The 16,463-nt window shown below is 37.1% G+C and overlaps 1 protein-coding gene across 1 annotated transcript; it reads left to right on the plus strand.

Moving 5' to 3' along the window:
- Positions 1–119: 119 nt before the first annotated feature.
- Positions 120–16,293, plus strand: LOC139316776 (lebercilin-like protein). Its single transcript, XM_070943622.1, has 8 exons — positions 120–540; positions 7,084–7,592; positions 8,514–8,651; positions 8,950–9,043; positions 9,868–10,081; positions 13,512–13,682; positions 14,714–14,854; positions 16,239–16,293. Exons 1-8 carry the CDS (start codon positions 120–122, stop codon positions 16,291–16,293), a joined length of 1,743 nt encoding a protein of 580 aa, XP_070799723.1.
- Positions 16,294–16,463: the final 170 nt, after the last annotated feature.

Genomic DNA, 16,463 nt, shown 5'->3' on the forward strand with positions numbered 1-16,463 from the left:
ATTGGATGAAGGCTTAAGTAAATGTTTACATCATACATTGTTTCTTTTTCTGACTTAGAGTGCCATTTCCTTTCGGAAATAAAGTATAATTGATAGACTTCCCTGCCATTGGTGGAATGATGGCTTCTGATCATACAGCCCTTCATCATATTGTCCAAGAGGATAAAACGTCTCGGCAATGCAGAAAAAGAGGAAGCTCAAACGATTCTCCAGGTAGGCTTAGTAAGAGCACCAACAGTCAAGACAGTAGCTGTAGCAAACATTCCAGCAAGTCTGGAAGTGCTCAGTTTACCTACTCTAATGACTTTCATGATAATGCTTCAAGAACAGCTGTCAATGGCAGCAAGAACAGCATTTGTTCAGAAGAGAACATCTGTGGAACATCTCTGAACTACTATCATGAAGATTTTCACTCGGATGCCTCTGAAACCTCCATAAGTGAAGAGAGTGGCAGCTACATCATCCCATTGCCCGAAACACCAAAAACTAAAGAGCGGAATTTACCAGAAAAGAAAAAGAAAAATGATGTCCATACAAAAGGTAAGAAGGCAGTTGCTCACTTTGAACACTACTGCATTCGCTGTGGTTGGCAGATTTCAGCCAAGCTAATGGCAGTTAAGCCTTTTCTAAAAACCAAGCAGTTGTCCAATTACTCCACTTTTGCTTAGCTACCCTGACACTTCTATACTGTAGAGACTATACTATCATTTTGGAAAGCATTTGAATGTTGATAAAATGTTTAAATTGTATGCAGTTGATTATTATATTAATGTACTGCTTTCCACACCCTGTCAGTAATTCCTCTATTGAGGTAATGGGGCTTGTAGCGATGGATGTAGTTCACCAGTTATCATGGTCATACAGATGTCGGTGTCACATGGTTTCAATAAATAAGCCAAGGGCCAGGGAATAGGTTCCAGTATTAACAAAAAAAAAAAAAAGAAAAAGAAAGAAAAGAAAAGAAAGAAAAGAAAAGAAAAGAAAAGAAAAGAAAAGAAAAGAAAAGAAAAGAAAAGAAAAGAAAAGAAAAAAAAATTGGCAAATTTTAATGCTCACACTTCCATTCTTTTCAGTCTATTACATTCATTATTTTATCATTATTTGGATATGGTATGTACGCATGCATATGTATATCTATCCATCTGTCTGTCTAGGCAGTTTGGTATAGTAGTTAGGCTGCTGGGCTAGCAATCCTGCTTTAGGCCTGTTTGGCTGAGGAATTCTAGGAGTTGAAGTCTGTCAGATGTAAATGCCTTATTCTCTAATGTGTAAATAGTATATGAATGGGGTATCAGGGGTTAATTTATTCTTCACTTCTTAATGTATTCATAATTCACCACTCCCATATCTAGCTCCACCCATTGTATATATAAGGAGCTGTATGCACCCACTTCCTTGCTTCTATCTGTGAATATTCAGTGAATATAGAATGCCTAATGTAAATAAAAGGAGATATATTTAAACCTTTAACTCTTGCTAAATTTATTGAGTCTGATCCTGAAAATATTGCAACAAGCTGGTAGCAGAGGATGGTTAATTGACTCAATAAAAACTTAAAAATGTCTAAGAAAGATAGGCCCAACACCAGGGCATACAGCAAAGAAATGGAAACAGAACAAGAAATAATCAACGAATCCACAAACGCGATTTCGAGAGAATCCGAAGAATACCCCACTGAAGACGAAGAAATAATAGATGAAAATGATGATCAGGAGGAAATCGAAATAGAGAATAACGAACTCAGGTCAGAGATATTAAAACTATTGAAGAGCCAATCAGAAAACTCAATTCAAAATTTCTGGCGCGAAAAACATTATCAGACAACGAAAACGAAAAAGAAGATTCAAACACCTCAGAAGAATCAGAATCAGAAAGTGAAGGTGATTCAACAAACAATCAAATAAAATGAGCAAAGAAAACGCTTTTTGCTGCATTTGGGCCAAAACTAAGAATTACTAAAAAGCTAACGAAGAAGCGAGCGAGCAAGCCAAAGCCTCAAGACCTGCCCGCTCCCATCCTGACTACGAGAGCGCCGACGCCCGAACCCAGAGAGCCCTGCCGATACCGCCCCACGCCACAGACCGAAGCAAGCACCAACGCCCTCAAAAGAAGAGGAAGAGCAGCCGCCATCGTCAGGACTCCCAAGATCGAGCCAGAGACCGATTCGTCTGAGGAGGAGCAGAACGAGCGAGCCGCAATGAGGAGAACCTCTCACGACGACTCTAGGGAAGAAATGGACAACGCGCATGCGCAAGACTACGCAGACGGTCCGGGAAGACATGAATTGACGAGAAGACCATGCAGGCTCGTTGCGAGCATCCCCACGCCGTTTTGTAACTTTCTGCATTTACGAGACCACGGACTACCTCAGGTTGTAAGTAATGGACCTAATAATGTCGGAAATTTACCCAGTGACTTCCCAAAGCTAAGGATAGATGGCATTAATTTACAAGAATGGTATCAGCAGCTCCAGGTTGTCTTTATGAAGGAAAACTTACTGTTTTTTATCACTAGTCCCCCAAAAAGACCTTGGACTCTAAAAATAGACTGTTTACACCATAGAGCATTTTTCTTATTAATATCTAGTGTATCTCCTGCAACGTATCACAGCATTAAGCAAAATCTGACTGTTTCAGAAATTATTCAATGCATGTTCAATTTGTTTCACAGTGACAGTGTAGCTACCACCACAAGGATGTCTAAAGATTTCTTTTCATCTAGGATAAAACCAGGAGTTTCCATAAGTGAGCACTTAATATCTTTAAACAAAATAAGAGCTGAACTGCATTTAAGGGGGGAGGTGATTTCAGACCAAACAATGAAAAGTGTTATTATCAACTCACTTGATCCATCATGGGACAATTATATGTCACATTTAGACACAATCAATCTAGGATACTTATCCATAGAAAGTCTATCCAATAAATTAATAGCAGAAGACAATTCAAGAAGGAATCGTTCTAACAATCACACAGAACACAAACCATATAGGAAAGTAGCTTTCCAAGAAAAATATAATGAAACATTTAAATGTCACAATTGTGGATCCAGGGAACACAATAGAAGAGATTGCCCCAAAATTTCAAAAGAAAGACATAGGTCTGAATATAGAAACAAATACAATTATAGACAGTCTTCCATGGATAGACATAGATATAGAAGCCCACCAAATTACAAAGAGAATAGAGGGGGCAGAGATAATTCAAAGGATAGAAAATTTGGTTCACTGAATGGATTAAATAAACAAGACAACACTAACATACAGCAGAATGAGAACAATAATTGGCTTATTGATTCTGGAGCAACTAATCACACCACTAATAACAAAAATATATTGTCTTCATTTGTAGAAGATAAATTTGTAATAAAGGTAGCTAACCAAGAAAAGGTTCAAGTATTAGGTAGAGGGAATGTAACCTTGCCTGGTCTAGGAAAAATAGAGGGGGTATTGCTAATACCTGAAATACCTCATAACATACTAAGTGCCATAAAACTAAGTAGAGATTCTGATATTAACATTGTTTTTTCTAAAGGAAAAGCGACTTTGGAGAAAAATAAAATAGATATAGGCACTGTGATGATTAAAGGAGGCCTACCTTATCTAATAACAAAGGAAAAATGGTTGCACAACATTGATTCAAATATGGAAGATTGTATTGAAGTAGATGATGGAAACATTAGCAACAGTGACAATGATGAATGTAAAATATCTCATGATCACAAAGATGCACACAATGAAAAAAAACCAAAAATAGGTAAGCCAATTCATGATGAGTGTGCTCACATCTTACATAGGAAGTTAGGACATGCCAGTTTTCCTGTAGTACAAAAAATGACTGAACACGCAGAAGGTGTTAAAATAAAAAATTGTGAAAACTATTTGGAATGCTCAGTATGTAAATCTACAAAACTAAAAACTAGCCCCAGGCCAAGAAAATCTACTAGATCAACCAACAAAATTTTTGATTTAGTACACATGGACTTAGTTGGTCCACTAACTCCATCAATCACTTATAGAAAACGTTACTTCTTGACCATAGTAGACGATTATAGCCGCTATGGATTTGTTTATACATTAAAACACAAAGATGAAACCTTTCAAAAATTTAAAGAATTTTATAAACGCATAGAAACACAACACAATATCAAAATAAAACAAATCATGACAGATAGGGGATGTGAATTCATGTCTAAAGAATTCTCCCAATGGTTAAAGGACAAAGGAATGTTACATTACACATCTAGTCCATTTTCTGCGTTCCAGAATGGGATTGCAGAGAGGAAGAACTCAACATTACAAACCATGATTAGATGCACATTGGATGATGCTGGCTTAAGCAAACAATTCTGGTCAGAAGCCCTACATTATTCCAATTACACACAGAATAGAACCTGGTCCAGCATTGTAAATAAGACACCATATGAAGTAATGTATAATAGGAAACCAAAATTGGCACACATGCACATATTTGGAGTCACTGCAGACGTACACATACCTAAGCAATTAAGAAGAAAGGGAGAAAACGTGTCCAGAAGACTCAGATTTATGGGATATGAGACAGGCACTAAAGGGTACAGATTCATTGATAATAATAACAAATTTATAGTCTCCAGAACAGCTGTGTTCCATGAACAGGCCAACTGGTCTAAAATACATCTTAATGAAATATTTCCAAGTAACAACAAAGATACAAAATCTCAAGAGAAAGGGACTATAGAAAAGCAAAATATCAACAAATATAAAAACAAAAACAAAACATGGACAAATAGCCAACACAAAATAAAGACAGACACATTAACAAAAAAGGAAGCAAAATATTTGCATGATAACAATAGTAAACCTGAAAAAACAATTAGAAACACCAGAAATCAGATGCCAAATAAATACAAGGATTATATAATGCATATGGATGGTGAGTCAACGACACCTAATACATATGAGGAAGTGTTAAAACTCCCTCGTAAAGAAAAAGAAAAATGGGAATTAGCAATGAAAAAAGAGATGGAAAGCTTACAAGGATTAAATGTATTTACACCTGCAATTGCACCAAAAGATAAAACAATTATTGGTACCAGGTGGATATATAAAATTAAGAACTTAGAGGGAGGCAATACCCTATACAAAGCTAGACTAGTTGCACAAGGTTATGCACAGAAATATCCGGAGGACTATACTGACACGTATTCCCCCACAGTAAGAACTGAGAGTGTCAAAACAGCTCTAGTGGTAGCATCAGCACTCAATCTCGATGTATTCCAATATGACATACAGACTGCGTATCTACACGCAAAACTAGATAAGGAAATATATGTAAGAGCACCTCACAGTCAACACACAAACAAGAATGAGACTTGGTTGTTAAACAAGAGTTTATACGGGTTAAAACAATCTGGTAAACGATGGTATGATTGTTTAGTAAAAGTACTTAAAACCATGGACTTCAATGCTACCACTGCTGATAACTGTTTCTTTGTCAAAAAGGGTGATGATTACATAGAATTTGTATTGATCTATGTGGATGACATTTTATACATAGGAAAACATAAAGAGAGAAGAGAAACTTTTGTAACTAAGCTAAATGAACATTTCTCATTGAAATCTTTAGGCAAAGTAAACAAATATCTTGGTGTTCAAATTAATAAGACTAAAAGAGGATTCAAACTTACTCAGAGAGATAAGATCATAGAGCTCTTAAACAAATGCAATCTAAGTGATGCCAAACCTTGTGATACTCCTATGCAGACTGACTTTCTAAGAAATGCTGATGAATCATCCCCTGAATTCAAAGATAACACATTTTATAGATCAGTCATAGGTTCACTTCTTTATATATCTAATTGGACAAGACCAGATATCGCTTTACCCCTCAATTTATTATCCAGACATGTCAGCAAGCCAACAATGTACCACTGGGAAGCTGTTAAAAGAATATTAAGATATCTGAAAAATACACTAGACTTTTGTTTAATGTTAGAACCTAACGATAATAAAGAACCAAAGCTTACATGTTACGCAGATGCAGACTGGGCTGGAGACACCTCATGTAGAAAAAGTACATCTGGTTATATATTCCTCTTAAATGACTGTCCAGTTTACTGGTACACTGGTAAACAAGAATTAGTGGCCACTTCAACGACAGAAGCAGAATATGTTTGTTTATCTAAAGCTGCAAATAACCTTGTGTGGTTTAATGATTTAATTTCAGATGTTTGGAAAAAACCTGCTTTGCCTTTTGTTATGCATGAAGACAATAAAGCAGCTATTGAAATATCTAGATCTGACGCCATTGGACAAAGGTCCAGACACATAGATATAAAATTTAAACATGTGAGACAATTATCTCAGGATGGATTTATTAAAGCAGTGCATTGTGAAACTTCAGAACAATTAGCTGACATATTGACAAAGCCTTTACCTTCTAAGCAGCATAAATACTTAACTTCTAAGTTGTATGTTTTGTACTGTCCTGAATCTGAATGTAATTGGTGTTGCATAACGAATCGGCATTTAGAGGGGGATTTGTCAGATGTAAATGCCTTATTCTCTAATGTGTAAATAGTATATGAACGGGGTATCAGGGGTTAATTTATTCTTCACTTCTTAATGTATTCATAATTCACACCTCCCATATCTAGCTCCACCCATTGTATATATAAGGAGCTGTATGCACCCACTTCCTTGCTTCTATCTGTGAATATTCAGTGAATATAGAATGCCTAATGTAAATAAAAGGAGATATATTTAAACCTTTAACTCTTGCTAAATTTATTGAGTCTGATCCTGAAAATATTGCAACAAAGTCAATGCATCTTAAAGCTCTCTAAATACTGTCTTAGCATATTATGTGAGTATAGCAGTTATGTCTTACGGAAGCTAATATTATGAGAGTTCAGGTATGATTTTTCACAATAGGTCAATCAACCAATAGTTGTAACAGAGATTGACTCAAGATATTACATAACAGGAAGTGAATCTATGCCGTGAATACATACTTGAGCATTTGGCTCTGAAGCTTATGTAAAATGATCTGATTCTTACTTTGCTCAATCTTATATGCCATCTTGATATTTCTTTTAATGCAGGAGGTAAAATGTTGCCTAAAAAGAAACCTCAGCAAAAGAGCTCATATATTACTGACCATATAGTCAATGCCCAGGAGAAAAATAACATGACTTGCCGTCTCTTGTCAGCAAGAGACCATCAAATTAAAGAACTGAAAAACCAAATGGCTGTTTTGCAGAATAGATTGGAGACCTTTATTACAGAAAATAAAATGTTGAAGCATCTTCAGTCTCAACAGTTAAAAGCAATCACAAAATATGAAAATGCTGAAATTAAGCTGCCTGATCTTTTGGCCACGCAGGCCAATGAAGTGCAGACTCTGAGAGTACTTCTCAGGAAATCTCAGGAAGACGAACGCAGGGCTTCCCAGAAGCTAAGAAACGTTGAGGCACAACTCTTAAAAACCACGGATGCCTTGCGGGCACTACAGAAACTTTGCATAGACAAAAAACTTGAAGAGAGAGAAGAACTTCAGCGCAAATTAAGATCACTTACCCAAAAATTGGAAGCTAGGGATAAGAAAACTCAGGTAACATGCAACATACATTGCTTAGAACTGCATAGCATCGCTCTGTGAGCAGAATGGGATATTTTTTAAATCAATCAATGAAATTAAAATCTCTAGATATAAAAAAGACATTATTGGAAAAGAGGAATGTAGGAAAACCAGGAGAAGATTATAGTTAGACAGGTGGAATTATGTATTAAAAGTGGTATGGGCAAGCTAGCTAAGCTAATTACTTATGAATCTTATTTTCACCACACGATCAGAGATGAATGTTGCAAAACACTACCTGGATGTTTTGAGTGGATGTGGTGCAAAACTTCTTGCTCTTCACACTTCCTTCCATTTTTGCATATTTGGCTCAGTTGTATAGAAAATTGAGATTTTGGAAAGAATGACTCTTGCTTTAACTAATCAGAAGAAAAAGTCCATCTCTGATGACATGAGCCTAGCCAGCACATTTAAACCTGTATATTAGCTAAACCTACCTTACTTGGCATCATACCAAGGCAAAAATGAAGCATATTATGGTTTATTATAATTGAAATGAACAAAATGTTAGTCTTGTCTCCTCCTCCTCCACCATCTCCCCCTCCCTTACAGTATAGCTTGTAATGTTGGTATATTAAATAAATAATACTCTTTTGCTAAGTATTGCAATATATAAAATCTAATGTTCTTTTATTCTATTTCTCGACCATACTGACCTTGATTTAAGGATTGGAGAAGGCTATTTCTTCCACCAATAAAAAGAAATTAAAAGTATATATTGTAACTGGATCTCTATTTCTTTTCTCCTTAATCTGCATAACAGATTGTGAGCATTATCATCTTTCTGGAAACATTTGATAAAATTTCAGTTGCCTTCCTCTAATTTCTAATTCAATATTGTATGATTGCAAATCTTGAATAATCTTATTGATGGTTTATTTCTAATGTGTTTAGGATTTGGAAAAGCAGCTGTCATTGAGTACTGCTTCTTTTAGACACCAGTTAGCAGTTGAGAAAAAGAAGACTATTGAAGCTCAGTCGATGACAGCAAATTTGCACGTAGAAATCGAGTCGCTGAAGCTCAAACTTAAGGTATTTAGATGCTTAAATCATATTTTTCTTACCACAGAAGGAATCCAAGATGCTATTCACTAAATGCTGATTTGACATAAGCCTATTTTTTTCTCTGGGTTTTTCTTTCAGCCCCTAACTATATAAACTGTAGATTGGATAAATGTATTAATGTATGTTAGGCCTTTTGCACACTAACATTTCTAGGAACAGATAGTACTTGAAAAGTGTCTCCTAACTAAACATATGATCTCTGAAGAACATACATTAATACAATAAACTATATTATCAACATAAATTTAATAATGCATTTCTTTAGGAAAGAGAAAGAGAAATAAGCATTACAAATATTTATGCACACCGGATGCGCAAAGGTCAGCCAGAGAAAGCCGATTCACGTTCTTCTCCAAAAGGTAGAACAGAGTTTGTTTCATACTATAATAATAAAAATATAATTCATTGATGTCAAAAAATATTTCAAATCCTTGCTCTATTTTCTCTTTTAAAAATGGCAATACTACATTTTGTGAACTCTTTAATTAGTAGTCATTAGTGCTGATTAAACAGGATCATTTTCATCCTTCTCTCTAGATGGGAGAGATAAGGGGAGAAGAGTTGAATTAGTGAGGAGAGTGTATTTCTAACCCCTTCCTTCAACTCTGAATTTATGAATGAAATACAGGAGTGATTTATCATTGCCTTGTCCCGTGCAGTATGAAATAATCCCCTTGCATTTGCCACTGAACGGATTATCTAACATCTTCCTATCATGCTGTTCCTATCCAATATACACAATCCTCAAATTATGACTGTAATGGAGCTCAGAATTTTCATCATAAGTTATGATGGTAGTAAATCAAGGCACCCACATGATCAACCTGATTTTAAAACTTTTTTTGTGCTGTTTATTAAACGAATGTCTCAATGTAAAGCAAATGATTATTGAGATTAAAAAGATCTTTAAGGAAACATTGTGGTTGTGAAGCAAGGCAATGAATTTTATGGCCACTTTTGCCAGAAACTGGCTTAAAAAGTTAGTTACAAGCAACAAAACACAGCAATTCGCCATAAAGAGGTTCATGTGACAGTGGGGGGGGGGGGGGAACGGGACAGCATCAGAACTCTGGAACTGGGTTATAAATATTTTGGGACGAATATCGTAACTCTGAATGCAATGCAATTGTTCGTTTTGTGAGGAATATGTGTGAAAATTTACATCAGGTTTATCCTTCAACAGGTCCCTTAATCAACCCCAAAATAACATGCAGCAGAAGACCAAGGAACAGGCAACAGGGTGAAATAACCAACTTTATAGAAGATTCTGTCACTAATTATGAGCCCGCATTTGCCAGATTTCCAAAGGAAAGACAAAAAGACACTTCTTCAAATCCCGGTGAAGAAAACAGTCACAAGATACCACCTGGGAAAAAAAGGCTTCGTTTGGAAAAATTGTTTGGGCCAAACTGCATTTTAAATACCAAATGATGGCTTGCATTATTTGATTCCAGTCAAGCTCATAGAACTAATAGATATCAGATAGTATTAGGACTAGGACATATTAGGTAGTAGATATTAGCGTTAGAAGTAGGATATATTTGATCGTAGATATTAGATCGTTTAGAACTAAGCGATGTTAGATAGTTAATGTTAGCATTAGAAGTAAATGATGTTAGATTATTATTAAAATTAGGCAATATTAGAAGTAGATATGAGTTAGTATTAGAACTAAGCAATATTAGATAGTAGATATTAATATTAGAACTAGGATATATTAGATAATAGATATTAGTATTAGAGCTAGGATATATTAGATAATAGATTTTAGATAGTATGAGAACTAGGAGATATTAGATATTAGATATTAGTATTAGAGCTAGGATAGATAATAGATTTTGGATGATATGAGAACTAGGAGATATTAGTAATTTCTGTCGTTACTATTGAAATAAGCAGCACATAAAACTCTATTTTGTGAACTTTCTGAACATTTTTATAAACAATGAACTCTGGTAATTGACATAACGACTAGAAGTATTTAGTGCAGAAACACCTTCTAAACGTGCCCATAAAAATCTAGGGCCATGAGATTCCAAATAACAATTAAAGACCCAGAGGAGACTTCACTTGGTCGTATCCTAATGGCATTAACAATAGTATGGGCATAGAATGCAAGCAATGGAGAAATAAGGAGAAGGGCAATGGCAATTGAACAACCTCAAACTAGGCAAGTACCATGTATGAGGTAGCACTGTATAAGCAGCAGGCCCAAACGTCCGAAATTAACCATCCTTCGGAGCTGTTCTGTTTGGTTTTTTTTTAATGCAGCAGAGATGTTAAAAGTCCAATGTCAATATGCATGTCCAACAAAAATGATCATTATGTGGGGGGACTTGCGATATACACAAGAAGTATAGTTCTTCCTGAGTCATCCTAGTGACTAAGAAATAAGATGCATCTAGAAAAAAACTCCCAGCAAAAAAGGATGCCCTCCATAGGCAGAAATGTGCCCAAATTTACAACAAGGTTTGAGGGCATTTGAATAAAACAAAAATTAGCCTTCAAAGTCAATAGGTGACTTTGGTGTAATATTGGATGTCTAATTGACCCTATTCCATGCTATTCCTCTGTGCCATGGATCAAGAAATCCTTTCCTAGAAAGAAACTAAATAGAAGGTCAATTATCCCATAAGTTACTACCCTCCCAATCTGCGACACCCAGTCTTCCGCATGTATTCCCTAGAGATTCACTTGATGGGGTTTCTCTAAGGTGTAGCTTACCTATAGGTCCATTTTAAATACATGGAACATTGACAATAAATACACGTAAGCAATGAAATCATACATACAGATACCGAAATGTCCACCATCCCACTGTTTCATGAAGCTAATACAGCATCAGTCCTAGGCCTAGTCAATCAATTATATGGCAATGCAGCGATGTAAATCTTGTTGTAGCTGAAATTGTGATCTGTCTGTTCAACATCTGTAGTGATCAGCAGGAAAAGAGTAACCAAGTCCATTGTTGCATCATTTTCAGTAGTGTGGAGAACTCTTCCCAAAGCGGCTCTAGTGGCTGTAGGTTTCTATTAGCACTCACCACACATCTATTGGTATTTCCACTCTGGTTCCATATTGATGTTATCAGGCATTTTCTGTTCTGTTGCTATAGTTCCCAGTTTTGTGTCCACCAGGAGGAAAACAGGTTCTTTCTTCCAAACATGGGATATACAAACCTTCTCCCCTGGGGGTTTCATTTGCATAGAATATGGTGAGATACACAGCTTCCCTTGATGGAATGATCCGTGGTCGGACAGGACAAAAATCAGCTGATAAAAAAAACTTACAAAAAATAATAAATGCCATAACTGACTTAGGCTATTTCCAGCCTCTTCATCTTTTAAATCACCTGTCATCAGCCTGTTGCCACAGGTGCCACAGAAGTCCCAGGTACAGTGAGTTCAAGCCACAGCTCACCAGAACCTGAAGTGTCCAACTTCCTTTTGCCACGATTCCACATATTTGTCAGTATATAGGGGTTCACGAATTGGAATAGACATGGTAACAGGTCAGCCAATGGGGACTGCTAAGTGACCCAGACGGCTCTGAGCCTGGGCATGCCTTAGGTCACTGATCTGTATATATATATATATATATATATATATATATATATATATATATATATATATATATATATATATATATATATATATGAGTGCCTCTGTATAATATAGCTTTTGTGATTATTGATTCTGTACTTCTGCATACTGAGTTCTGGTTCTGGTTTCTGCTGTATGGTATTGTATAGAAAGAAGTTTCTTATATAATTGAATCCTGCTGAATTGTTTACTGGTGTGCTAGTTGGATTGCTGCAAATTCAAACAGGTTATGGGCCCAGAGCAACCAGACACAGTAAGACTGAACTGCAATTAAGCCGAAGGACTGCCTGTGGTAAAAAAAGTAAAAAGAACAAGGCAGAGAAGGCTTGCAGGATGGCTGTTGAATTCAAGGAGAGCTCTCTGCCTCAACTGGGACAGAAGAATTATATCATTTGGGCTGCAAAAATGGAATGCTTCCTGAAGGTTGAGGAGCTCTGGGATATTGTTGGTAAATCACCCCAGGGGCCATTAGCAGCAGCAGATCAAAGGCAGCACGATAAGGCACTGGCCTACATCATCTTAAGTTTAGAAGATGAATAATTCCTGAATGTAGCTAATTTAAAAACTGCAAAGGAGGTTTGTCTGAAATTGAGAAGTAAGTGCATCAGCATGCAATATTGTGCAATTATCGAGACAATTATACAGCACCCATTTGCAACCACGAGAGAGTGCGGAAAGGCATTTGCTGCATATACAAACTTTATTTATTGAGTTGGTACACTGTGGCATGCAGATCCCTGAATCTCAGAAGGTACTGTTGGTGTTAAATAGTCTTGATGGAACATGGGACCTTGTTTCAGCTGTTTTTGAGTGCAAAGCAGAACAGGACTTCAGAATGGAAGCTCTTACAGCCTGTTTGATTTCAGAAGAAAACAAACAGCATTTTATAAAAAGCCATGAGGAGAAATTCCTGAGGTGGAGGCCCAAGGAGCAGAGAGAGAGCAGCAGCAGACAGCATGTCTGTAGAGACATGTCTGCAGAGACCAGAGTAACAGATGAGACCAGATTACAGTCCAGCAAAGATTTTCTATCAAGAAAGCAACAGTACAGCGGTGTCTCATCTGTGATGATAAGACTCATTTGAAGAAAGACTGTTTACAAAGAAAAGATACAACAGATGGGCAGGCTGCTGTTGCAAAAGTTAGCTATTGTAATAGCAGAGACAAATGGTTAATAGACAGAGGGTTAGTCAAACAATTGTTAATAATTCTAAATTGTTTTTCAGAAGGGATCCAGCTGGAGGAGATGCAGTAGCCTTGGCGAATGGCCAGAAGGCTAAAGTCATTGGAAAAGGCAGTGTGGTGATTCAATGTCTGAAGGAAAAGTTGAGCAACATATTATGTGTGCCTGAAATGGAGCATAATTTACTGAGTGTCTCTAGTCTAGACCAAAAAGGGTTTGAGACCACATTTGTAAATGGGAAGTGTCTCCTAAAGAGAGATGAGAATGGATGTGCACAGGGCATAAAGCAGGATAATATTTATGTGTTGCAGGGAGAAAAGGTTCAATGCGCCCAAACATTTGGAAATGTAGCACAACATGATTCATGTGTTCATCTCTTGCACAGAAAGCTTGGCCATGCCAGCTTCAGAGTTTTGCAAAAGAGGCAACAGTTTGGAGAAAGGTTGAACTTAAAAGGGTGTAGTCATCAAAGTCCAAGGCATTCCCAGTAAGCAAGAGTAGCACAAGGCAGACAACAAAAGTTCTAGAGCTGGTACATGCAGAGTTGGTGGGGCCAATGCAAGCCAGTTTGGGAGGAGCAAAGTATGTGCTGGTCATTGTAGATGACTACAGCAGATTTTGTTTCAGCTATTTATTAAAGAGTAAAATACAGGTGCTACAGAAATTTAAGCAATGGGTAAGCTTCGTAGAAAGAAGGTATAAATAACAGGTATTTCAACTGCAAACTGAAAGAGGTTCAGAAAGCATGTCAACAGGTTTTCAACAATGGTTGGGACAGTTAGGAATAAAACACAGTCATAGAAATCTGTACCCAGCAGCTGAGAATGGTGTGATTGAGAGACAGAACGGTGTGTTACAAACAATGAAGGACTCACTGCTGGAGGATTATGGTCTGAGGAGGTCATATTGGGGAGAAGCCATGTTCTCGGAGACCGATAATTATTTAATCAATTGGCTGTGGAGTTCCTCAATTAATGATATTCCATATGCTGTTCTATATGGGAGAAAGCCATCTCTGGCACACTTAAGGGTTTTTGGAAGCAATGCATGGGTTCATATTCCAAAAGCAATCAGGAGAAAAGGTCAACCAAAGGCTAGAAAGCTCAGGTTTACAGGCTATGAGCCTGGCTCAAAGAGCTATTGATTTAGCGATGGGAGCAAAAGAATAGTCATTTCCAGGTCTGCTAGCATTGCAGAGCAAAATTGGAAAAGAATTGATGCAAGTTTTTGGAATGATCCACTTAGTGACGGTAACTCACTTAGTGATAGTGTAAGTGTTCAGGGAGGAGAAACTAAAAGAGAGCAAGAAAAGGAGTCAGGAGAAGATGATGACTCGGATATGAAGCAAGAGCGGGTTGAAACACAAGAGCAGTCAATGCCACGCAGGTCAGAGTGATGGAACCACCTGACAGGTGTTCTGCTAATGAAATTTGGGCAAGGACAAAAGTGAAGCCTGTGATCAAGAGATATCTCCGTCTGAAATAGGGAGCTTGTTATATCTGTCACAGTGGTCCAGACCCGACATAGCTTGTGCAGTAAGCATCTTAAGTCACTTTACTGCTGCTCCAATGCAATTGCACTGCATGGGTATAAAAAGAGTTCTCAGGTATTTGAAGGGAACTGTGAACTTGGGTCTTCAAATACAGGTCTCTGAAGAATTGAAATTACAATGTTATTTGACAGTGATTATGCCAATGATGTAAAAACCAGAAAATCTAATTCTGGGATTGTGCTATTGTTTGGAGGCACTTTAATTGGTCAGAAGTCCAGAAAACAAATAACTGTAGCCATATCTATGGCAGAGGCAGAATTTATTGCTCTGTCACCTTGCCAGATTAAAAGTTCTGAAAAACGTGAAAAACTCTATTTTTTGATCGTAGATTGCCCAATTAAGTGTTCCTTTAACATATATTTTACTATTCTTTCTATCCTGTATAAATTTATACCTTTCATAAATTTACCCCAGAACAAATTTCATTGTATTGGGTGGAACCTACACTAACATAAGCATGCATATCTTTACATACTTTGTTTTGGCTTGCCTGATAGGACAGATATTTCCCAGCGCAAAATATAATATTTCTAAAATCCTTTAAAAATTGTGGGTTTACTTCTGTTTGTTTTTTTATTAAATCAGGGAAAAGGAGCTCGTCCTCTTTCATAGCCCCAGATTGAGGAGTGTTTTGCTCAGTAGAAAAACATAATTTATGGAATGAGGAGTGTGAAGGAAACTGGAGATGATGGAATGATGAAAACACCTCCCTAACATCTGCCATTTTACCTTTTCCTTCCATTCAACTTTGCCCTACAAGTCCCATGATGATCAGAGACGAAGTTCTCTAGTTGCCATAGTAGCAAAGATCTAAACAGCCACTTCTTTGCCAACGAAGCCCAAGAACCGGTAACGTGAATAAACGGACCTCGGCTAGAAGCCTCTGTCTGGGCATCGTGGGGAGGAAGTTTAAACCCTGGGCGCTTGGCGGGAGCTTCGACTTCTGTTCTCTGGGCAGTCGAGGAGTGCTTGGTTCGGGTTGTGGGTAAGCAAAGATAGCAACAATTAAGGGGAAGCAAAAACAGGTGGAAGATAAAGGCCTGGTGGAAGAGCTCCTCTAAGGGACCCGGAAAATGAAGCAGCTACTTTTCCCTTCCAAGTTGAATTGTGTTGCCAACTTCCGTTATGTACTGTTTTTATAGTTCATTTCTCATCAATGGTAACTGAGCCCTAACTGCACAATCTCTGCCTCAATTAGTTTTCTTCCCTTTTCTCCAGGGCTCTGGAGGCATTGCAGTCTGTGAATGAGAATGCTAAGAAAGTAGCATATTAATTAATCAACACATCAGTTCTTCAAGAAGTGAATAATATAATGCTAGGAACCAAAATTGTGGTGATCTTTTTGGTACAGAATCAGAGCAAACAACTTTTAAATGTATTGGATGAAGGCTTAAGTAAATGTTTACATCATACATTGTTTCTTTTTCTGACTAGAGTGCCATT

This window comes from Pituophis catenifer, unplaced genomic scaffold (assembly GCF_029215685.1).
Source record: "Pituophis catenifer annectens isolate HBS135680 unplaced genomic scaffold, rPitCat1.0.hap2 SCAF_4, whole genome shotgun sequence".
Lineage (NCBI taxonomy): Eukaryota > Metazoa > Chordata > Lepidosauria > Squamata > Colubridae > Pituophis > Pituophis catenifer.

Coding starts and splice junctions, on each gene's coding strand:
- LOC139316776 (XM_070943622.1), top strand. CDS start 120: ATGGCTTCTGATCATACAGCCCTTCATCATATTGTCCAAGAGGATAAA. Junction 8,652..8,949: donor CGCTGAAGCTCAAACTTAAG/GTATTTAGATGC, acceptor GCATTTCTTTAG/GAAAGAGAAAGAGAAATAAG. Junction 14,855..16,238: donor GAGCAGTCAATGCCACGCAG/GTCAGAGTGATG, acceptor CCTTTTCTCCAG/GGCTCTGGAGGCATTGCAGT.